Source organism: Python bivittatus, unplaced genomic scaffold, assembly GCF_059951505.1.
Source record: "Python bivittatus isolate LINGU-HERP-01145 unplaced genomic scaffold, Pbiv_v1 ctg000410_np1212, whole genome shotgun sequence".
In the NCBI taxonomy this organism is placed as follows: Eukaryota; Metazoa; Chordata; class Lepidosauria; order Squamata; family Pythonidae; genus Python; species Python bivittatus.
In genome coordinates this window covers 5,501,063-5,524,874 of record NW_028277067.1, presented here as the reverse complement: position 1 = coordinate 5,524,874, position 23,812 = coordinate 5,501,063, and the positions used below count along the sequence as shown (strand labels likewise).

Here is a 23,812-nt window from a genome sequence, read left to right as displayed (position 1 = left end):
TAAGCTAAAGAGGTGCTGTAATGTTTGAGATGTATCCAGTTAACTGTATTTCTTCAATCTTGCATACTGTACTTTTTTTCTTTGTGATCTAGAGTCTCCGCTTACCCAGTTTTCCAATATTTTAAAACATTTTATTGAAAAAAACAATAAAACAAAGAAATAGCAACAGATTATAATACAATTATCAGACTAAATATTTGACCAGACTATTCTATAATATTTGTATTATTTGAACTAATAAGATTCATAAATGAACGATACATATCATAAAAATCTTTTGGGTGTGTGTATCTCTTAGTTCTTATGTGTTAATTTTTCCCTCTTACATTTTATTTAACCATGATCAAGTGATGGAGGGTTGATTTCCAACAATGGGTTATTATCTCTATGACAGGTACCATCGTTGTAACTGTCTCTTGGTTTATTCTGACTAATGTCCCCTCAAATTTCTGCATGCCTTGTGTGGAAAAAAAAATGCTCTGTGCAGCTTCTCTCAAACCAAGTACAAATACGTGTGCTACCATATGTGATTTATTTAATAAGTTTATATAGCTGCCCATTTCATATGACACCAGGTGGCTTACAATAGATTGGATACATACAATATATAAAAAATAAAAACACATAGCAGCCAAGCATCCTAAAGCAACCATTAACATAGCCAGGAGAAGGGCTTTGTAACATACTCGGGAACCCAGGCTTGGGCACAAAAACAAGTTTTCAGGGCCTTGCAAAAAGCCAGCAGGGTCAGCCTAGTCTGATATCTGAGGGAATAATATTCCAAAGGGGTACGCAGAAAAGGCTCTCCTGGGCCCTGCCAGCTGAAACTCCTTAGCTGATGTTACCCAGAGCATGCCGCTCCTGCCTGATCAGGTAGGATGGGTAGAAACAATCAGGGAAAGACAGTCCCATGAGTAACCTGGCCCCAAACCATGAAGGGCTTTAAAGGTGACTACCAGCACCTTGAACTGCACCCAGAACAAACCAGAAGCCAATGCAGCTTACGGAGCAGTGGTGTCACATGTGTTGAGTAACCGGCACAGTAACTGCCCGTGCTGCCATATTCTGCATCAGTTGAAGCTTCTGAATAATCTTCAAGGGCAGCCCCACGTAAAGCACATTGCAATACAGGTAGTCCTCATTTAGCAAATGCCTTGGATAGCAACCATTCACAAATATGGCAGTAATAAATAGTAGTAACTGTTAATGAAATCATTTTCCAACCAATGTGTGCAGTTATGCCCAAATTTCTGCACCTGACAACAATGCACGCCAGAGTGAGAGTAAAGCTGGCATTGCTGCATGAGAGAACTTTATCTCAATGAGACAGCAGCAACCAGCAATCTTCACAGCATCTCTTTTTCTCAGGCACATGGTTTGCTTAGCCACCGTGTCATTGAGCAATCATTTCACCAAAACCAACCGTGATCGCTAAAAGAGAACTGGCTGTAATCCAGTCTGGAGGTCACAAGGGCATGAGGGACCATGAGCAGCCCCCCCCCCCCCGGTCCAGGAACAGGTGCAACTGATGCATAACTTGAAGTTGTACAAAGACCCTCCTAGCCACCAACTGCTCCTCAAGCAGGAGCCACAAGTCCAGGATTATGCCCTGGTCTGCCTGGGGCAGTCCACCCCAACCAGAACCAAAAATGGAAGCTCCCTGGAAACAGGAGGTCCAAAAACCCAGAGCCACTCAGGTCTTGCTTGGGTTGAGCTGAAGCCTGTTGCACCCCATCCAGGCCCCCACTGCTTCCAGGCACTGAGAAAGTACCTCCTCAACATCACTCAGAAGACCTGGGATGAATATATAAAGCTTACCCCAAACTGTTGGATATAAACTTCACCTCAAACAGATGACCTCACCCAATGGCTTCATGTAGATGTTCAATGGGAAGGGAGGAAGTGCACCTCAGAAGGAGGAGCTGTGGGTTGGACCTCTTCCCCCCATCAACACTGACTGGAAAGGACCCTGGAGGAAGGAAGAGAACCAGCCCAACACTGTGCCACCCACCCAAGTAAATTGCAAATACACGTAAGAGCAACATGTTAAAATGTTTACATATTTCTTAATTAAAGTACAGAAACTAAAAGTATAATTGTATGTCACATACATGCTTAAAAGTTGTGCCTTCAAGTCATTTTTTACTCCTGGTGACTCTCCCCTGGAGTTTTGGCAATTCCTTCTTCGTAGAACTGAGAGAGAGTGACTGGCCAAGGTCACCCACTGGTTTTGTGCCTAAGGTCGGACTAGAATTCACAGTCTCCTGGTTTCTAGCCTGGTCCCTTAACCACTTTCTCAAACTAGATCTGCATATATGTGCTTACAGATTATAATACAAGCTTGCTAGTCACTGATAACTGATAATTGCGAACAGTATTTTGTAAGCATTTAAGCTTTTTTTTTGAATTTGACATTGTAATGAAAGAAAAAAAGAAAAGCATTATACAAAAATCATTTAAATAGCTCCCACACTCATTAATTTTATACTGAAATCATATAGATCTATTTTTCCTTAGTTTGTTTTTCTTTTTCTTCTAATGTTTAGTTTATTTTAATCACTCTAATGGTTTCTGGCTGGCCCTAATCTGAGTTTGGATAGTCCACTAAGCCAAACCACAAATGATTTAGAGTTTTGTGTGAGTGCAGTTATGGAGAAGTTGAATACAAGAAGTAAATACCTAATATCAATTGGTATTATCCGGCCAACTTCCTTTCAAACAAGCATGTCGGATTACCACCATCATTTTCAGTATATTAGGCTGCTGTATGTGAGCCTATTTCTTTTCTAGCCCCAAACATACTTTGACTTAAAAGAATGGCTTAAAAACTTTTCTTAGATAGAAGATCAGTTGCATACAGAGCCACGTATAGTGCAGGAAGGGCTGAAAGAGCAGCAGGGTATACAGATCCATCAACAGTGCATCCACTTCGTCGAATGGATATTCCACTTATTTCTTCAATTAACACTCCAGTTATATCCCATTCCTCTTCAGTTAACAGCTGGACTTCTACAGTAAAATTCTGTTTTCCGTCCCAGAAATATTTGTCTAGGATGCTTCCAACCTTTGCAAACAAGAAACAAAGAAAATAGAGCTTGCAGCACTTGATCAGTAACATCCACATGCTGGAAATGAATTGAGGCCAATCTGAGATGCAGCATGCGTAATGGAATTATATCAGTGGTAAGAAGACTTTTCAAATTTGCAATGCTATCAATCGGTAATTGCCCCATTTCTGTCTTATTGGAAGCGATCCAGTGCTCCTCCAACCATTCTGGAAGGGTTCTAAGCTTGAAACACCAGCATGGTGACATTAAAATGATCTGTTTCAAGCTTGAAATGTTTGGATTTGATCCAGTTTGCACACCAATAAAATGTATCAACTACAGTGGAACCTTGGGTTACGAACACCTCTGTTAACGAACTTTTCGGGTTATGACCAGCTCCGGCCGCAAAAATTTACCTCGGTTTGCGAACTCCGCCTCGGGGTACAAACAGGATACGTGGCCATTTTCCCTCCCATGATACAGTCCACGGCCATTTTTCTGCCCCTGACACGTGGTCTGCAGCCATTTTTCCGCCCCTGACACGTGGTCCACGGCCATTTTCCACCCCTGACATGTGGTCTGCGGCCATTTTCCGCCCCTGACATGTGGTCCGCGGCCATTTTTCCACCCCTGACACGTGGTCTGCAGCCATTTTTCCGCCCCTGACACATGGTCCGCGGCCATTTTTCCACCCCTGACACATGGTCCGCGGCCATTTTCCGCCCCTGACACGTGGTCGTAGGGAGGGGGACTCTCCCTCCAAGCAATAGCCGCCTCCCTGTCCTCCACGCCAGAATGGATTAACGGTAATTACATTGAAACTTATGGGGAAATTTGCTTTGGGGTGCAACCAATTCGGGGTGCGACCAGAGTCACGGAACGAATTAAGTTCGTAAACCGAGGTTCCGCTGTATAACCAGAGTATATATGCCTCAATGTTTTGCATTTTTATTGTATGCTTATTAGAAGGCAGCCACCCCAAAATTCAGTGAGCATCGCTGGTATTCTACAGTAAATAAGCAGAAGATGTAGTTTTGTACATACAGCCTCTCAGTTCAGCTAGAGAAGACTCATGTATAGTATCTTAATGCCTCAGAGAAGAATGACTGTTAACTAAAGCAGATTATTTGACTGAAATTCTCTCTTACCAGTTTCAGTTGCTGGGACACAATATTTTTTTCCACAGATTCTACCAACAGCATTATCTGCAACTCTGTCAGTTCTGGATTATACAGAAAACACATTTTAGTTGTGAAAAATGCACCTATTTTAGAAAATGTTACATCAAAAATAACTGCCCAAAATTTCTGAAGCAGTAATTGTTTATTCTTAGTTGAAAGAGATGATTTAGGTTAGTTTGAAATTAATAGCCTTTATGTTATCCACAATTAATTCTAAATTGAAATGCATCAGGAGCATGAATAAGCAAAGCTTAACTAACTACACAGCAGTTCTGATTCCTTGCATTTTGCCTTTCAGCAGTATCATACTAAGCCATGACAAGGCTCCTATGTTTCTAGCTTAATGTATTGTGTGAATTCAGCCATTGTGTCTTATCTGACAAACCATTTAATAAACTTTGGCTTAAGTTATCAACCAAGTTTATTTGCCCTAAACCATGGTTTATTTTAATCATGGCTTGTTGAATAAGCCACAGGTGTGTTCATACAATATCCAAAGCCATTATGAATTAGCACTATGGGAGGACTCCATCCATGACTAAGTTTGCATTCCCCGTGTCCTCTGAATTATTTGTTGTTCAGTTTAATCCTAGATACAAATTTAATATTTATTTATAATCAAAATAGCCCATTAAGAAACCTTCTGGGGGCAGTCCCTGCCCAGCCAATGATGGACCTACAGAAATGATGTACGGGTAGTCCTTGTCTAGCAACTGCCTCATTTAGTGACTGTTCACAGTTACGAAGGTGATGAAAAAGTAACTTTGTGACCAATCCTTGCATTTACGATCTTTGCAGGTCTGTAAGGCAAAGGAAAGCTGAAGTAAGATCGTAAGCACTGTTGTGGTTTCACTTAGTGACCACTTCACTTAGTGACCGAGTTGCTGGTCCCAATTGGGGTTGCTAAATGAACTATCTGTATTGACTGTTGCTTCAATAGAATCCAGCAGATTCTGGCATGCCCATGCATTTCCAAGTGAAGATGTTGAACCTATTTGGGACATAGCACCCTGATTATGTGCAGGGTTTATTCAAAACAGGGCCCAGGATATTGAAACTCTGCCCCCCTTGCCCCCTCCCCCATGCATGGCAGCACTAGCTCTGACTAGGCTACGGTACAATTGGTTTTTAAGGTCTTTCTTTCAATTTGGTTAAAAAATAATAGTCATACTAGCTTTTCAGCCTCTGCAAAGTTGGCTGGGATACTGGTCAGGGAAGTCGTAGCCAGATAAATAACTGATTACCTGATCATCTCTGATCAGTTAATAAACTAAGTCTCTATTTGTGGTCACTCAAACAACAGATGGATATTGTACAAAAATACCTTACAAATGTTGTGAAGATGCGTTTGTCTTCCAATTTTACTTACTCTTAGGCTGAAAGGTTGACTAGTGAATGATTAGCAATCACTGCAATTTGAAAAAGATGATTTTTACCATCAAGAGCCTGAAGAAAATAGAGGGTGGCCTCAGCAAGTTCAGTGATAATTGCTCCTTTGACATCTTGCAAGTTCTTCATCAGGTCCTTCAACTCTGGTTTGTCTGTATTCAGCCTGAATTGTTCAGGGTCTTCAAGAGCCTGTTCCAGCTGGGGGTTCAGGTTGGAGAAAAAGGCAGGAGCAACAATATTTTACAAATGGATTTGGTGGTACACATGTATATGGAGGGGCTACTACAATATGAGATTTGAAACACAATATAGCTTTAAATCTAAATACTGGTGACCACTGGGAATTTAAATGAATTCTTTAATATAAGGTAATATTTAAGAACCATAGGGGGAAAATGCTCTTTTTAATTTGTGGCAGTGGAAACGCAGGACATTTTCAAAATATCTTTTCAAAATCCTTTCTAATGTTGGGCAAAAGGGCTGTTGTGACTTGATAATTGACAGGCCAGCAGCCCCACAGTCTAACTTCCTCCTCCCTGCCTGCCTGATCCCCTTGAACTTCCCCCAAATGTTCTTCTGAGGGAAATAGTAATGGGTATGGCTGATGCCTGAGTTGGAAAACCTGGCAGTTGTTTAGGTTATTCCAAAAATTAAGTAAAGCTTTATTGCAAGAGCAGTGGCGGTTGTGGCCAGGGGCACTGTCAGCCCTTCAAGGTGACCGAAGTCATGCATGCTAATGTTACTTTCATTATAAGGTTATAGTAACAGAAATAGTAGTAGCATGCATGACTTTGGTTTCCTAGTCTAGTCTACCTTGAAGGGCTGACATCAATCTTGCAAATCTCAGTGTGCTTCTCCCCACCCTCCCCTTTATCTTTGTGAGAACTCAGAACTCTTTTCTGAGACACTTGCTCAGGTTACAATTCTGCCCCGGACGCAGATTTCTTTTATCTGACTGTTGTCTTGGTTGCGGCTCTTCCTCTGTTCCTCAAGGTTATTCTTTCTGGCCATTACAGGGCCTTTGCAAAAATTTGTCTTGTAAGCCAGTTGTGCCCATTCCTGGACTGGGGGGCTTTCGTCACTCATGCCTTAATCACCTCCCAATTGGATTACTGCAATACACTCTACATGGGGCTGCCCTTGAAGACCATCCAGAAACTGGAACTGGTCCAGAATGCAGCGTTGCACACAGTTCTGGATGCCCTGTGGTTCACCCGAGTTACATCTTTAAAACCCTACATGACTCAGGACCAGGTTATTTGCAGGACCGCTTCTTCCCTAGGGTATCTGTCTATCCTAAAAGTTCAGATAGGCCAGGTGACCTCCAGGGTCCCCTCCCTTAAATGCTGTCAGGCTGGAATGCATGTTGGGTCAGGAGGCTAATAGTCTGTTAGGTCTGGTGCGTGGTGGGGAGGATGGTTTTGTTTTTATTCTTGCTTTTACTGGTTGTTGTCAGCTGCCTAGGATTATTATATGAGACAGGCGGCCATATAAATTCCTTAAATAAGTAGATAAGTAAGTAAGTAACTTTGGTAATGGACCTCTGTTATTAAAACATAATTGCTGACTGGAAGACAATAATGGGGGAAGCCTAATGAGACAGCTCAGCTACTGACTTTCACTGAGGGGAGGTTCTGAAGAGGTCAGCAGTTGTATAGTTATATAGTCTTATACAGGTCATATACAACTGCTACAGCTATATAGAACAAAGGAAATGAACCACATCATTAATAACAGAAACTTCTTTACCTGGAGCTCCAGTTCTCCAAGAAGGTAGTTTTTCTTCATTAGAACCACAAAGCTAGTTAGAAATTTGCCACACAGGTTTGAAGACATTGAAGATAATGGTGCATATTCATTTTCAACTTCCCTTCGAAGGTTTTTCCTATTGTCTTCCCAAACAGAGACAAAAGTGTTAAAATCAGTGTTTGCTGCTCTTATCCTGGCTAATGCCAGAAAAAATAATAATTCAAAATTTGGATATTGTCTCATATTAACTGAGCACCAGCAATAAATGTTGCCAGCACATAGCATCATTGCAGAGCCTTCTAAGTTCTGTATTTCTTATAATTTGGTCTCTGAATTAATAATCTTGAATGTTATTGATTTATATATTATCCAAAATACCTGCTTAATTCTGGTGAACACTCATCCAACATTATACAATTTCTACTCGTACAGTGCAACTCTCCCTTGATTTTTGCTCATCGTCCAAACGGAGAGCATCTCTATTGAGGAACTGGTCTTACGAACTGAAGACACATGGGGAAAAATGGATTTAACCTCTTTTAACTATTTTATGATTCCATACACTGGATGATCCTGTCAGGACAATAGTAAAGAAAATGGATAGGCCTAAGCTCTATAAAGTCACATGTTATGGAACAGAATCTTTTTTCCTGGTTGTAATAAGGGAAATATGCAAAGTACTTGGTAGTAATGTTTATTGTAATCACACTAGTACTCTATGGAAGCACTTTTTTCCCTGTGGATATCATAGGCATATCTCTGACTTTACCTCATGTTTTGTATTAAGATGGAGAGCCAAAGGAAAGAAAAGTGTTGGGAATATAGAACTAGAGTTAAGAAAGCATCTTTTCAACCAATCTTCCCTATCTGGTATCTTCAGCTGTGTTTGGACTTCCTTAATACCTAGCCAAGGTGGCTGTAAGAGGGCAGTAGGTCGGCTCTTGTTAAACATAAATGTTTCAGGAGAAAAATCCCAAGACTCTTGATTGCTCTGGTGCTTGCACTTATCATTTTGGTCCTTTTGAAATATTAACATTGCCTGTCCCCATTTTTGCACATGGATATTGACCAAAATGTGTCATGATTTCTGCTAAGGAGTTGAGCGCCAAAGAAATTGCTAGCTCTGAGCACCAGGCTACCCAATTTTTTCCAACATTTTGTAAAACAGAAAATGGTTCCTCTTCCTTAAATTATGATATATATTCTTTTTAAATCCCACATTAAAGTCCACTCCACTCACCCTAAATGAAGAAATCAATGTACCTTTTACAATCTGTCTGTACTGTGCTTTTCCTATCCCTACGGCTGAGAAAATATAAAAACAAAAGAAAAAACGTTTACTAGTAATCAACAGAAACATTTCATATTAGGCTGGCAAGATTTTTAACTGGGCAATATCCATAATACTTCCCCAACTGACTTGTTATAAGTAACTGCCAAAATTTAGAAGCATCTATTGGAGGCTTTTCATTTTGAACATAGCAGTCTATTAGATTTCCTGTGATCGCTTAATTAGTCCTGGATTCATATGGTTAATTTTCTCTGTGGAATTACACATAATGCATTCTGCTTTTGTTACCTGTTACAACAACTGATTTAATTATGCCCACGGATGCTTATTACAGTTGTATACACACTTTTCTTTTCTTTTGTATAATCATCTGTTTTCACATACACATCTCGGTTTTATGGAATGGATAACCATGGCCTATATCATCTTCAACTAAACAATTGCCTATCTCCATCCTAATCATTAATAAGAATAATCACCAGTAACATTGACATCTTAAACGTACATGCTTGAGGAAAGAGAACTCTGAAATGAAGTATGGATGCCAGAGTGAGAAATGAAGGAGGAAAAAAAAACGATTTTACCTGCATCTGTAGAAAAATTTTTTTTTTCTGAAATGCAAAAGAATTACAGGAATAGGATGAAGAAACAGAATGAGATGCTAAGAACATCCAAGACCTGTCAGTTTAGTTGAGCTTCCCAATCCAGTATAATACAATTTTTGAAAAGATCTTTATATATTCTTTCTTACCTACATCTGCATATAAAGAAATCCTGTTGTCATGCCATAGTTTAGATTTAGAGCAATAATTTACCAATCACAGCCCTTGAAACAAGTTCATACCTACAAATTTAAAATATTTCACTCACATATCCTAAAGCAGGGGGGATGGAATATACCTTTCCATATATCTGTTGGTGGTCAATGAGTAGGCAGTGGGGTTATGCCTTCAGTAAAGACAGGATTAGACTTTTAAGTGATTTTTTAAAATGTGCAGTATAATGCCTAATTCAGGCTTAACCAACTTTCCTTTTCTTTCCCAATGGGAATTCAACTATATCATGATATATTCATTAAAACAATAAAACAAAATGGCTAAAATACACTTACCAAAAGTTCCTGTTTTGTCACTTGAGTAATAGGAAATACCTAATGTAAAAATTAGGAAAAATCAATTGTTTACATTAAACTAGCTAATAATATCATATGCAAACTTTTGGAAGAAGAGCTTATCAGTAATTTTTAAATTTGCAAAGAGACCTAGCATCCAGAAAAAATATATACCTTACTTCTATATTTACTTCAGATCTCCCAGCCAGACACATTTTCTAAAGAGAGAGATGAATTACCCAGCTGTAATCCAAAGAATCTCCCCCCAAGATCCTGTTATGTCCCCCCAAGTCCTGCTATGCTGTCTCACTATGGCAGGTTGAGGGTGGTTCCTGGGAAGGATGAGCAAAGAATGCTGGGAGCGTATGTATGCCAAGAGTATATACTCCCAACAGAGTCACCCAAGGCATGAAAATCATCCCAGCTGCCCAGGCTAAAGCAAGCAGGCACCTATATCAGAGGCAGCACCAGTACAGGAAGAGGCTGGAGACAGATGATCACTTTAATTACAAGGCATAATTTCCTACCATGTGGGAGAAGGCAATGGTAAACCACTCCAGATGATGGGCCCCTCAGGTCACATGGCCCTTAACATGCTACCGAGGGAGAGCTCAGGATCTTTCAGAGTATTAATGGCATTTATGATGTAGCTAGATTAAAGCCTCAAGATGTCTAGTTGCTGATATTGCCATGCAAGGAAAGAACATCTGAAGCTGCAAAGATAGAATTACAGTGGAAACGTGGAACAGAAGAAGAATGAAGGTGGGAAAGCTGAATACAGTGAAGGATGAAATGAACTGACTACATGTTGACAGCTTAGGCATCAGAGAATTGAAGTGGACTAGAACTGGATATTTTCAGTGAGAGGGTCATACTGTTTATATTATGATCCTCTGGACTTAGCAGGACATGAAAAACGAAGAAGGAACAGTGTTGCTTTCATAATCAGAAAGGATATAGCACTAACAGTACTTACCTACAAGGCAGTCAATGGCTGAATAACACTTATTAAATTTCATGGACAATAGATATGACCATTATCCATGTTTATGCTCCGATTTCTGATACAGAAGAAAAGGATGTTGAGGAGTTTTATGGTCAAGTGCAATCTGAAATTGACTCAATGAGTAAGCAAAATGTGCTGCTTGTAGTTGGAGACTGGAATGTCAAAGTTGGAAATAGTAAGGAGAAAAATGTAGTTGGATTCTTAAGAATATCATGGATAGTCAAGAAAATAAACAAATGGATCACAGAACAAATAAATCCAGAGTTCTTACTTGACATATAAATGACTTGGCTCAATTTATCACATTTTGGACATATTTAGCAAAGGCCAAGCTCCTATGAAAAGTCTATGATGTTGAGAAAGATGGAAGGAAAGAGAAATGGATAATGAGCAGCAAGGACTCAATTACAGCAGCAACAGTGCATTGTTCAGAGACCTAAAGGCCACAGATCCTCCTGGAGAAAAATCTATGTACAGTATGTAGTCACTTAGAGTTGACATCAAGTTGATGGTACATAATCAGTCAAAACAAAGAAGGATCACTTAATGTTTCAGAGTCTAGTGGAATATTCATTACCCTAAAACATTCTCTTTCTGATGAATCTTAATGAAGAAGATGGATGGCATAGTGCTAAAGGTGTTTAAGGGCTTCAGGACAATGCAAATTCTCAAGTATTTTGCTCAGTAGTATCCCTCTGGTCCTGTTTGTGCAGAGAGACACTCGAGTGAAATTCTTGAGAACTTGCACAGAGGAAGAGTGGGTGGGATAGAAAGTATGACCAGAGAAGCTGCAGCTTCTAATTGTTTGCTGAACAATGAGGGGGGAAAAGTCATCTGAGCAGCTGCTGATTTCAGTGGATATGTACTGAGACTTGTTGACTACTCACTGTGGATGGTGAAGTCACTCCTTCCAACAGGCACTAGAAGGCATATAAGGCAGCCAGTTTCCAAGGAGCGAGCAAAAGAGTTAACAGGTGTTTGCCACTGGAGTTCAGTGAAGGAGTTTAAGAGGGAATCCCTTTTACATTTTCCAAACCAGCAGTGTGTACTTTGCTAAAGCCTGAGAAAGAGGAAACAATAACAATCTTCTGGCAGTGATACCTTAAGGAGCAAACAAAGAAGATAGATGGACAGTATTCTGCAACTATGAGTACATGAAAACAAACTGGCACATATTTGCAGCAAGTGCAAGCTTGTAGCAATGCTTGATGAAAAAATTAGAGCAACAGAGGCCACACTTCAGCTTGATTTATCAGTTCAAACTCAAAATGTGCTATAATAATTGACAGAGGAAGTAAGACTGGATTTGAAAAGTAATCAAACAAAGGAGTGGATGTTTAACAATCAGAAGCAAGTGAGGGAGAAGATATGCACACTACTGGAACTCAAGCAACTTTACAAAATAAGCTGCTGGTCTTCAGTGGTTGAAAAAGAAATCCTTTGGATCAGGAAAGAGGGTGGTAGAACCCGTGGAGACAGAAGAAGATTTTAGAATAGTAGCTGATTACACTGCTGACTCATGTTCACTTTGTAATATGGCTGGCTGCAAAACAAGCAAATGCAATTTTACGTTGTATCAATAAAAGTGTACTATCTTCATTGTGAGAAATAATACTTCAACTTTATTCTGTTTTGGTCAGACATGATTTTGAGTATTGTGTCCAGTCTAAGCCACTACCTTTTCAGAAGGATTCAGACAGACTGAAATAGTTTCAGAGAAGAGTAGTGATGATCAGAGGATTAAAGGAATTAGGAATGTTTAATCTGAAGAGAAGCTGGGAAGGGATACCATAGTGCTCTTCAAAGGCCCATAAGAAGTTACATTGAAGAAGGTCAAGACTTGAACTCATTCATTCTAGAATCCAGGAATGGAATGATGACTTTAAGTTGCAGGAAGATTTCAGTCGAATGATATAAATAAAATTCTAACAGTAAAAGCAGTTGTAGGCAGCTACGCATCAGGGATGCTTTAATTTGAATTCCTGCACTGAGCAGAAGGTAGAACTCAAATGTACCCACGTCTGCCTTTCTTGAGAAGTGGATGAGCATGAGGATTGCACTGTATCAGATCAAGTATCTGTCTAGCTTATTTTCACCTGTTACCAGCCAGATGCTAGGTCTTTGAGACTTTCAGCTGGGCTGGGACACTAACATTTTCAGAACAGCAATCATAATTGGCGCAGGCCTCAGATAAAAAAAGTCCCTTACTTAAGGTTCCGTCTCCTATCAATAATTTTTTAGCTTTGAATGCCAAGATGCATCCCTTTGGTATAGTGACTGTTTTCTTCTTATCTTGGGCACCCTAAAACATGAAAGAAAACCTTGGATCAGCTATATGGGATAAAATAATTTGATAGGAGGAGATGCATGTTTTCTTTCCTCCAATTTCATAAGTCACTATTCAGATCAGACCTTCAGTCTCAGTCTGACATAGGCTTTATAAAAGATGCTGCTTTCCACTTTGTTGGATTCCCCAAACGTTGCCTCTTCCACAGTTTCTGCGGACTCAGTGATCACATAGAGGTTCCTCTGAAGCTTCTTTGTTTGTTTAATGAAGGGGTGATCATTGTTGATTTTCCTAAAAGAAAATACACGTATACCTCAATAAAGTAGACTGCAATTCAATCTATAATCATTTTTTGAAAAAAATCCAATAAATACAGGTTCAGTTGCAGTAGGTAACCCTGTACATTTAGTTTCCTTTCCATTGCTAAGTTTCTGAGCTATGTTCTTTACCGCATTTGGATAATGTTTAGAAAGAATTAAATGATTGTTGCAGTTGGAGATTTAGATCTGTCAAGAGGCATTAAATTGTAAATTAAATTGTAAATTAAATTGTAAATTAAATTAAATTACATTACATTACATTTTGGACCCAAAGACCTAGTTCTCTGATAAATCTATGATGCTGGGAAAGATGGAAGGAAAAAGAAGAGTATGACCAGCAGCAAGGTAGATAGACTCAATTCCAGTGGTGATAGATGCACCACTGGAAGACTTGAAGGACCAAGCTGGGTACAGATTCTCCTGGAAAAAACCTATCTGTGCGGTTCTGGTTGCTGAGAATTGAAACCAACTTAATGCCAGTTAATTAATGCCAGTTAATCAGAGGCATTAAGTAAAGTACTGTATATATGTAAAAGAAAGGAGACCTTGAGCATACAGAATGGTAAATGTGGTTGGAGTCAATTTTCATTTGGTTGTTTTTGTTATACTTACATTTCTTTAATCAAAGAATCGAGGTCTTGGATGGGAACATGTATCTTTTTCACCTTCACACACCTTTCATGAGAAATCCTGAGAATGCTAGTTACTTCAGCATCAGTAATTCCACTAATATCCCCGCTCAATGTTCCATCTGAACTGTCTTCAAGGGTGAATAACTCTGAATTCTGGCAAACTGGGGAACAAATATTGAGAAAAACCATAGTGTTAAAAGAAGCACTAGGACACATACAAAAGGAGCAGCAGACAACTACTTTAATGAGGGGAAGAAAATGGTGGCAGCAAAGGATTCTGTTGATATTGAATCAGACTGACTGTAATTTAAATCAGCATTATACTGTTCACACTAAGAGTTCCCAGAAAGTGGAAAATACTTCCACTTGCATGTTGGTGTATCTTCAGTTTAAACCTCTGACATGTCCTGAAAAGTGCCTTTGAAGGGTTAGGGTATGCTCTAGAACTTTATTCACCTTTCTGTATGTTGAGTCAGTGTTGACTCCTGGTGACTGCCTGAACTAGTCCCTGCAATTTTCTTGGCAAGATTTTCAGAAATGGGTTGTCATTTCCTTCTTCCTAGGGCTGAGAGAGAGTGACTGGCCCAAGGTCACCCAGATGGCTTTGGGCTTAAGGTGGGATAACAACTAGTGGTCTCCCAGTTTCTAGCCTAGTGAATTAACCACTACACCAAACTGGCTCTCCATGGTAAATTAACTCAAGGCAAGGCAGTTCCCCATACAGTCCATTATGTTTTGTGCAAGATTGTTTGTTAAAGACTCCCCAACTTCCAAAATGTATTTTGGAATTAGAGGTAAAGGAAGAACAGGAAGCTCACCTTTGATTAACTTTGATATTAATTTATTGTAGGATCAAAGCTATATAATCATTTTTAATACTAATTTTGATAAGAAAACAGCCTGTGAATTGAGAAATAGAATTGCAGCATTCACACTTTCAATTTTTAGGTGCGCAACTAAGATCCTAAGAGACCAGGGAGTGCAATGTGTTTAGTTCCCCTGCACCCCTCAATGGCATTTGATATAATCTTTCTGGGTTGCTTAGAAGAGGAAGACTGTGCAGGAATGCAGTATTACACGAGTGTTAGTCTCATCTCAGTGAGACATATCCAGAAGGTCCAAAACCAAAATAATGGTGTTCACTAAAAGTCAAGGATGCTAAATTGATCACTAGGTGGGCACAGTTTAGAACAAGCAAACTGCTTTAAATAGCTTGGAATAATCTTCCGTCCATTAGGGGAAGACGTGCCCATAGAGATTATACGACAGAAAATGTATCTAGATCTGCATCAGCTACCCAGGACTTTTACCTTTCTTGGGGTGCCCAGTTTGTTCCTGCTGCAATAAAACTCTTTTCAGCAAAGACATATGCACAGTTCTTTTATGGAGAACTTCTTGATATTTTTCCAAATCCAGAGTTCAAGGGACTCAAATGTTGAGTCTGTTCAGTTTCTAAGAAATGTTGTTCAAATGCCTGAATATGTGCCTAGTGCTGTTCTTCATATGGAAACAGGACAAAGTTGAAGCCAGCCCATGGATTAATATCTTCAACTTTTGGTGAAGGGTTGTCATTTTCCCTGTAACAGCATTTCTCAACCTTGGCAGTTTAAGATGTGTGGCTGGCTAAGGAATTCTGGGAGTTGAAGTCCACACATCTTCAAGTTGGTAGGGTTGAGAAACGCTGCCCTGTAGGCTTACTGCTTTATCTTGGAAGGATAAAGAACCTCAGAAAATGAATATTTGATATGGAGCATCAAACCGAGCATAGCCTAATTCCTATTAATGTCCTCATGGGCAACCAAGTTACCAGTCATAACTTGCTAGGTATCTTAATCTGGTTACACCAGGATTATTATTTTTTAAACTTTTTCTTCCTCTGAAGGAGCAGCCATTTAACGTCATGGATATTTCTTCTTTCTTGGAAAATATTGCGATATTCTCCCCCATGCTTATGGGGAAGTTCTGCTGAACTTAATGAATTTAAGTAGACGTGTGCAGGGAGAAAGATCGTACAGTACAGTTATCTGACCAGCAGAAGCAAACAAAGGAGTGTGCTGGTGTGAGAGTGATCTGCTCAGAACAGACTGAATGTCTTGGAACGTGGGGCCTTTCCTTTGTTCGATAACATAATTTCTTAAATAGACAAATTTCCATGGGTGGAACACAGAAAAATGGATGGGACTGCAATTATTTACAGGCTTTCCCAAGCACATTGGAGCTTGGAACTCCTTCCCCCATTCTATTGACACAGCTCCAGAACTGGCTATATGTATTCTTTTTGGGGGAGTGTTGGGGAGAGGAACAGTGGGTATTTGGTCAAAGTTTTCCCTCCCTGGAGTGATGCAAAGGGTGTCCATAAGCCTGCCAGCTATCTTAATGTGATTACTTTACCAAATTCCAAAGAGCTCTGATGCTTGCACATTGTAACACCCAAGCAAACTGTGGTCCTGGAAGGGAGATTATCAAGAGTATCAGGCAGACTGTACACATACAGGTAATTTAGGTCTAAGCATGTAACGTTGTCTATACCCAGATAGTGGCACAAACAAATCCAAGAATCTTACCCATTTACTTGAGAAGCAAGCAATGAAACTGGCTCAGATGTTATACAGTGCACCATTAGTACATACTGCCCAGATTGGATCAAGCCTTGGAGCTTCAATGGCAGCACATCTTTTACTTGGCCATCCTGAAGAGCTACACTGGCTAGTTCTTGGCCAACAAATTATGGAGCAAACCTATCTTTTTTCCTGATTGCCAGTGCATAAGTTTTATAATGGCATCTATACCACGTCTGTTTGGATTCAACCCTAGCCCTGCATCACAACTGCTCAAGCTACCCCAGTCGTCACTCCGCAACTGCTCTGAATACCATGGTATGTTACAGACTATGATCCAGTTCAGAGAACATAGAAACCATTCTCCCTGAAGAACCAAGTATGTAGCCTGGAGATACATCAAAACCAGGAGTTCACGTTTTGGCTTGTAAACATACCTGGAATTTTGAATGCTTGGGTTGGGCCATAGGAGTGCCATGGAGAGCACATGCTTATTGACAGAATGATTTCCATACTGGGCATTGCTCGTCACAAAACAAGCAAGCAATAAATCAAGAAAGCAGAAAACACTAATGGAGATGTCTGCTGACAAACTGGCATTCATGGGCACCATCTAGAGAGACAGGGGTTACTGATGAAGAGTGCCTTTGATCAGCTTGAATTGATATGCTAGTGGTGTTTCTATCTGGAGAAAGTAGCCCTTGACTACTTTCTCCAAGACTTAAAGCATCAGTTTTGGTCCTTAAATGCCCCTCATTTTGGGAACAATGAGTCCCAATCTTCTAGCCTCAACTACTCCTGTGACATCATGTCACTAGCGTTACAGATCTTTAGTACAGATACAGGTATACTTTACTGATTAGTCAACTGACCATATCAAACAGACCTTTAATAGAACACAGACCCTATATGTAGTCCTTAGGGCAAAAATGGTTGCTCACTCTGTTTTAGATAGCATAAACGGATTTTGGACAATCTATTTTTTCAACTTTGCTATTTATTCCAGTTTTCATAAACATGGGATCAAGGACCCTGAAAGTTTACCATCAATTACTGAATATTCCCCTATCCTTCAGCCTTCACAAATCTCAGAAAAAATTGTTCATGCATTTTGAGTACATACTTGAACCCACAGGTGATACAACAGTTTAGCGTTAAAAAGCTATAAAGGCCAAGCAACTGAATTCTGCTCCCAATGCTGTATTCTGCATTTTTCTGTGCTTTTCACAAAATGCAACATGCACACACAGCCCCATAAGTAATGCGTGAATGAGACAGACTCTTGAAGATTACCTAGATTTGAAATGTCGTTTTCTGGTAACAGTATATGACATAACTTGCATTCAGTTTTGTGATAAGAACAGCTCTGCCACCATGAAGTCTTCACCTTCCTTTGAAGCAGGCAGAGGGGCCTAAAATTATTATGGTCTATCATGCTGGGTACTGGGACCCAGTCTCCTCGTGAATCCATCAGTTTTGCCAAAGATTTAGTTGCATTATGGAACGACATTTCTGAAGGAATACCTTGTCTAAAAGAAGCAGTGAGGAAAGAAACAAAATCATAATCAACATTATGCTAAGCCATGGTTTGTTTAACAATGCATAAATTACAATTGGCTGGATTCACACCAAACCAAACCAAACCAAACCAAACCAAACCAAACCAAACCAAACCAAACCCATTATGATTTAGTTAATACTGAATTCAGCCTACGAGCTACAATGTGTGATACAATCTTCTGGAGAATGCTTTTCCCATGCCAACTAGTCACCACCTAGTCTTAAAACATATGTTGTTATTTGAATATCGTGTAGGACTTTGATGTAATCTAATACAGAATTAGTTTTTCCCAAATGTGGATAGTAGGTTGTGATTGGGGAGCCTACTGTCCTTCAGATGCTGCTGAACAACAACTCCCAGTGCAACTCACCACTGGCTGTGCTACTTGGAAGTGCCGGGGAGGGTAGGTCTGCAACTTCTGCAATGTTAGAGCCTTGTTCTAACAAGTCAAGGCCTCCTAGTCTGCATTCTGTGTCACACTGCGGCCAACTAGTCAACCCAGCATCATAAATTAATCAGAGGTTCAGTTAAAAAACACAAACAAACTAGGGACACGGAAGTATGACCGGTTTATAATTTTTGATGTAAGAGCAACACCGCTGATTACTTTATACGTAATACCTCGGTTCATGAACGCTTCTGTTCACAAACAATTCGGGTCACAAACAGCACCGTTCGCAAAATTTTGCTTCTGTTCGCGAACTCCGCATCGGGTGACGAACGTGACCCGCGGCCATTTTCCCTGCTGTGACACGTGGTCGTGGCTTCCTGTAGGGAGGGGGACTCTCCCTCCAAACAATAACCGCCTCCCCACCCGCCTTCCTGTCCTCCACACCAGAAGTCGCCTCAAGCAAGGTTAGTGTACTGTATTGTACTTTGTTTCATATTTTTGTGGTTAAAAAAAAAATACATATGGTTCAGAACGGATTAACCGTATTTATACTGAACCTTATGGGAAAATTTGATTTGGTTCGCGACCAATTCGGTTCACGACCAGAGTCGTGGAACGAATTAAGTTCGTGAACCGAGGTACCACTGTATTTTGGGAATTGTAATTAAGTTAAAATAACTGGAAAAGCTAAACTGAAACAGGAATGTTAGCACTAGTAGTTGAAATAAAATGTCTTTAAAAATGTATACCCTACTTGAAAGTCTCTGGAATTCCCTGCGGAAAAAAAACAGCATGCCTCTACTCCCTTAAGTATGTAGGCAGGCAAGCCTACTTCAGTTTTCTCTTTGCTTTTCTCTTTGAAGCATCCTGCAAAGTCTAAGCTCTGCTACCGATAGCAAAAAGGATGATGGGATGCAGATCGAGAAAGTAAGTGGAAGCTGACTTCATGAGTCAGACTCATTAGCTTTGACCTGAACGGGAAATATTAGAGTTTCCAGTAGTTTTAGGGATTGATCAAAACAACAGCAACACATGTTTAATTTCAGAGCCCCTGATTGGGGAAGGTGGGTCTCTGGATCAAAAGACTACCATCAACCACGTTTACAACACGAAGTCTGAATGTCGTGTTTTACAGCCCTTGCTATAGCTGATACTTTAAAAAAGAAGCGATCCTGATTTTTAAAAACTGAAACATCTAGCATGGTATAGCCAGTGTTCCTCAACCTTGGCAGCTTTCAGACGGGTGGACTTCAACTCCCAGAATTCCCCAGCCAGCAAGGAATTCTGGGAGTTGAAGTCCACCCGTCTGAAAGCTGCCAAGGTTGAGGAACACTGGTATAGCGAAGATAATGTCCGCCTTACAAACACTGGTTGCTCTCTTTAGCTCCCTATTTTGTTTTGCTTTCTCTTTTTCGGACTGAGTTAGCTTAAAACCCAGGAGCGGTGCATCACCCCGCCTTTACCGTTTCCACAGGAAAAAAAACCCCGCTGCCATTCCCGTCCCTGGGAATCACCGAAGCTCGCTCAATTGGAAGGATAACCTTCAACAGTCCCCCGCCCAGCGCTCTCTCTTGAAGTAAAAAAAGTTTAATTCTTCTTACCTTCGCCTATACTTCAACCACGCTCCGGACAACTTCCGAGCTGTAAAAGAGACCTCGAGCAAACCTCACTCTTCGCTCTTCTGCAAACGCCGGAGCTGAGCAGGGGAGTTTCCTCTACATTCCGCTTGCGTCAGAAGCGTTTCATTTTGCCTTTTTCTTCCTCTCGAGAAGCAGGCCGGTGGTTGTCTCCGTCCTCGGGAGATATTGCGCTATTCTTCCCGGCGCTTCCGTGGGAGCAAGGCCCGCTGAATTTAAAAGGCTGGCTTCTGAGTAGATGCGCCCCGGAGAACCTTGTACCGGACAGGCAGGTAGCGGGAGTGATTTGCTCGGGTTAGGCGGGACGGGTTAAAAAGGAGCTTTTTCGTTCCTTCAGTAATGCCGTTTCTTAAATCGAGAATTTCCAAGGGTGGAGCATCGAAAGTTGGATGGTCTGACAAGGATCGACGGGCTTTTCCTAAGCTATTACCAACCCTTTGCTCTGTCGTGTTGACGTCGCTCCAGGAGTCGGCTATATGTACACCATCATCATCATCATCATCATCATCATTATTTTGAATGTGGTGGGCAGGAACTGTGATGAACCATAGAGCAGTTGGTCCCCCTCTCCCCGCCCCCGGGGGTAATACAAAGGGTGTCCAAAAATAGCCAAGTAAGCACATTTCTAGGAATCATTTAAATCAGTGTTTTTCAACCTTGGCAGCTTGAAGATGTGTGGGGTTCAACTCCCAGAATTCCCCAGCCAGCATGCTGGCTGGGGAATTCTGGGAGTTGAACCCCACACATCTTCAAGCTGCCAAGGTTGAAAAACACTGGTTTAAAATAATCGAATGAGAAGCAAAACTCTGCATAGGAGGTGAACATTGCTTACTACTTACCACCATTTTGCCGTCATATAAGTACACTCTTTACCTGAAGCCTTAAGTTTACTGTGTTGTCCCAGTCTGAGGTGACTGTCATTTCTGTGTTATGGAAGCCAGAATTTTTACTCTACCATACATTCCCGTTTCTATAACCCCAAGTGGCAGCTGGTATAGATTTGTGTGATCCATTAAGCCTCAAGTTTTGGTTAAAGAGTTGTGTGATACTAGGGGAGAACTAGTAGACTTAGAATTTAGCAGTAGAAGTAGAACTAGAACTAGAGCCAGTTTGGTCTTGGTTAAGGCACCAAGCTAGAAACTAGGAGACGGTGAGTTCTAGTCCCGCTTTAGGCATGAAAGCCACTGGGTGATTTTGGGCCAGTCATTCTCTCTCAGCCCAACCCACCTTACAGGGTTGTTGTTGTAGGGAAAAAAAGGAGGAGGAAGGAGTATTAGGTATACTCACCACCTTGAGTTATTTATAAAAAAATAAGAAAGGTGGGATAAAAAAAAAACCTAACCCCCCCCCCAAGAAGCACATTTGCTAACCAGATTTTTTTTTTTTTTTTGGCATGGCATGGCATGCAGGAAAAAGAGAGCCGAACTGCCACTCCAAAATGCCTTCTCAAAGTTTTGGACTACAACTACTACAATATGCAATTGCCATTGAAGGGGACGAGGGGTGTGGGGGGGGGGAGGCTATTATCCCAAACACCAAACATTTAGAAAGCTCCAGCTAAAATATAATCCAGTGTTTGAAATGGTTGGTTTGATCTTTTATTTATTCAAGGTGATAAAGCTAACCAATTCAAAATAAAATCCCAAATCCTAGAATTATTTCAGTATTTCACACACTTGTTTTACCAAATGATTGGTCGTATTGCTTGATCTGATTTAGCCAAAATATGACCAGTGAAGCCAGCGCTTGGAATAGCTGGAGAGGGTGGCCACTGAATCACTTTTTTACAGCAAGGAACATCTGGTTAAGTGACAGCTCTTCATAGGCATTATTGCCAAGTTTTTCCTTTTAATATGGCAGGAACTCATGCCTAAATGTTGTTTGTATTTTGGAACATGAAGAACATACCATTTTCAACAGTACTTTGCAAGTAAAAGAAACGTCTTTGTCTTTTGATTTTATTTCTTTATTTACAGTCTTTGCAGACTGCCCCCATTGTGTACAACAGAGCAAGAAAAATAACAGAACAAGATTGGGGATTAAATGAAGACAGTATCATGGATAGACAGCAGAAAAGAGAAGTTCCTGGGCATGTTTGTGCTGTGATGAAATGCAACTATTGCAAACTTCAGTGAATAGCCAATACAACAGTTAGATGAAATGGGGCTGTTTTTAGTTGCACCTTAGATTGGCCAGCCAGGCAAAGGTGCTAACCTTGGCTGCGGATCCATGCAGCTTAATCTTTGGCCCAGGATGTCAGTTACTGATATGGAGCCTGAATTTTCCTTTATGTTGCCACTGTACAGTGATTTTGTTCTTTCCCCTGCTTTCTTACTAAGACAGACAATATCCAGGAAATGAAATAGTTCCTCACTTAGAATAGTTATTTCTACCACAGCTCCAGCAATAGACGTGTTTTTAATAGATACTACCAGTCCAACTTTACATCGAGAAAAGGATTGCTATACTGTAATGAGGGTGAGATCTTTTTCTTCACAGGGCCATAGGTGGCATAATAGGGCTATTGCCGTTTTTAATACAGACCAGGAAGTTACATTTTGGGGCTCGTTTATGATTCAAATTCAGTTGCACCTAAAGTTGTTCCAGTCTCATTCTGGTTCAGCCCAATAAAGCTATGGAACTTGTTTGGCATTTAGAAACAGCCGTTCCATTTTGATTTGTGAGAAAAAGCACATTATAAGGCATGTTATTAACAACAGGGACAAACAATCTTTTTGTAGACAGGGCCAAACTTATTTCTTCATAGCAGAAAGATTGTGGTGGGTGGGGCCAAGAAATTTCTCTTTTCTCTTGTTTTCTGGGAGAATTTTAGAGACAGTCTTTGGTTTTTAAAACTACTGTAAATCTTTCATACATGTCCTATCTCAAAACTTGGACAAGATATTTGGCCAGAACAATCACAAAATTAAAAAAAGACGTGTATGTCAGAGACAATAATGGCTGCCCCACAGTCATAAATCAAAGATTTGTGCAATAGGATTGGAGCAAAAAAACATTTCAGGACTTTTTTTAAAAAGAGCATGTGACTAAAATGTTATACTCAAGTGCACTGTCTTCTGCCTGTGTGGTTCTCTTGAGCTCATTAGCATGAAGGGAGCAGAGGAGGATTCTTGCATACAAATAGTGTTGGATTTACACAGAATAAATAGAAATTGTGCATGAATTTTATAGTGGAAAAGCAAGGTATGGTCCTTGTTTTATTATAATCTGAATTTATTTAAAATATGTTCTGCAAATTGGTTAAAAGGCTGCAAATGTATTTTATTCTCTTGTATAGTCCTTTACTTCCCATTCTCTTATGCAAATTTATGGCAGGGTGCTCCTGGGCATGCTTTGAGAGGATGATAATTCTCTCTTAACATGATTTTCAAAATTTGGATAGCAGTCCAGAAGTTGCTGAACTCGTTTTTGGTCATGCTGGCTGGACTGCTGGGATTAATATTTTAGCAATAGTTAGAGATCCACACAGTGCCTACCCCTAATTTATGGGAAGTGTAGGAGTTGTGTTGCAACCTCATTTAAAATCCCAAACGAGCCTCAGTTATACATGTCTTAAATACTTCCAGAGTTGATCAATGTGATCGAACTAGCCAATGATATTTTAGCTAGTGTGCTTATTTTGTGATTCAGA

At 40.3% G+C, this 23,812-nt stretch overlaps 1 protein-coding gene across 1 annotated transcript; it reads right to left on the bottom strand.

Annotated features, from left to right (window-relative positions):
- Positions 1–33: 33 nt before the first annotated feature.
- On the bottom strand, positions 34–20,754 carry GSDMA (gasdermin A). The gene is made up of 12 exons (XM_088143425.1): positions 20,125–20,754; positions 17,865–18,100; positions 13,994–14,174; positions 13,187–13,352; positions 12,983–13,076; positions 9,769–9,807; positions 9,242–9,268; positions 8,630–8,671; positions 7,367–7,509; positions 5,665–5,815; positions 4,196–4,269; positions 34–3,064 (listed from the first exon to the last, which is right to left on the bottom strand). Exons 2-12 carry the CDS (start codon positions 18,079–18,081, stop codon positions 2,822–2,824), a joined length of 1,377 nt encoding a protein of 458 aa, XP_087999551.1. The 5' UTR covers positions 18,082–18,100; positions 20,125–20,754; the 3' UTR covers positions 34–2,821.
- Between the last annotated feature and the right edge of the window lie 3,058 nt (positions 20,755–23,812).

What these genes read in the sequence shown, in the direction of transcription:
- GSDMA (XM_088143425.1), bottom strand. Translation starts at nt 18,081, where the DNA reads ATGTCGTTCCATAATGCAACTAAATCTTTGGCAAAACTGATGGATTCA. An exon ending in ATGTCAGACTGAGACTGAAG is followed by an intron (nt 13,077 to 13,186) that starts GTCTGATCTGAA and finishes TTCATGTTTTAG; the next exon opens with GGTGCCCAAGATAAGAAGAA. An exon ending in TGTCCCAGCAACTGAAACTG is followed by an intron (nt 3,065 to 4,195) that starts GTAAGAGAGAAT and finishes TTGTTTGCAAAG; the next exon opens with GTTGGAAGCATCCTAGACAA.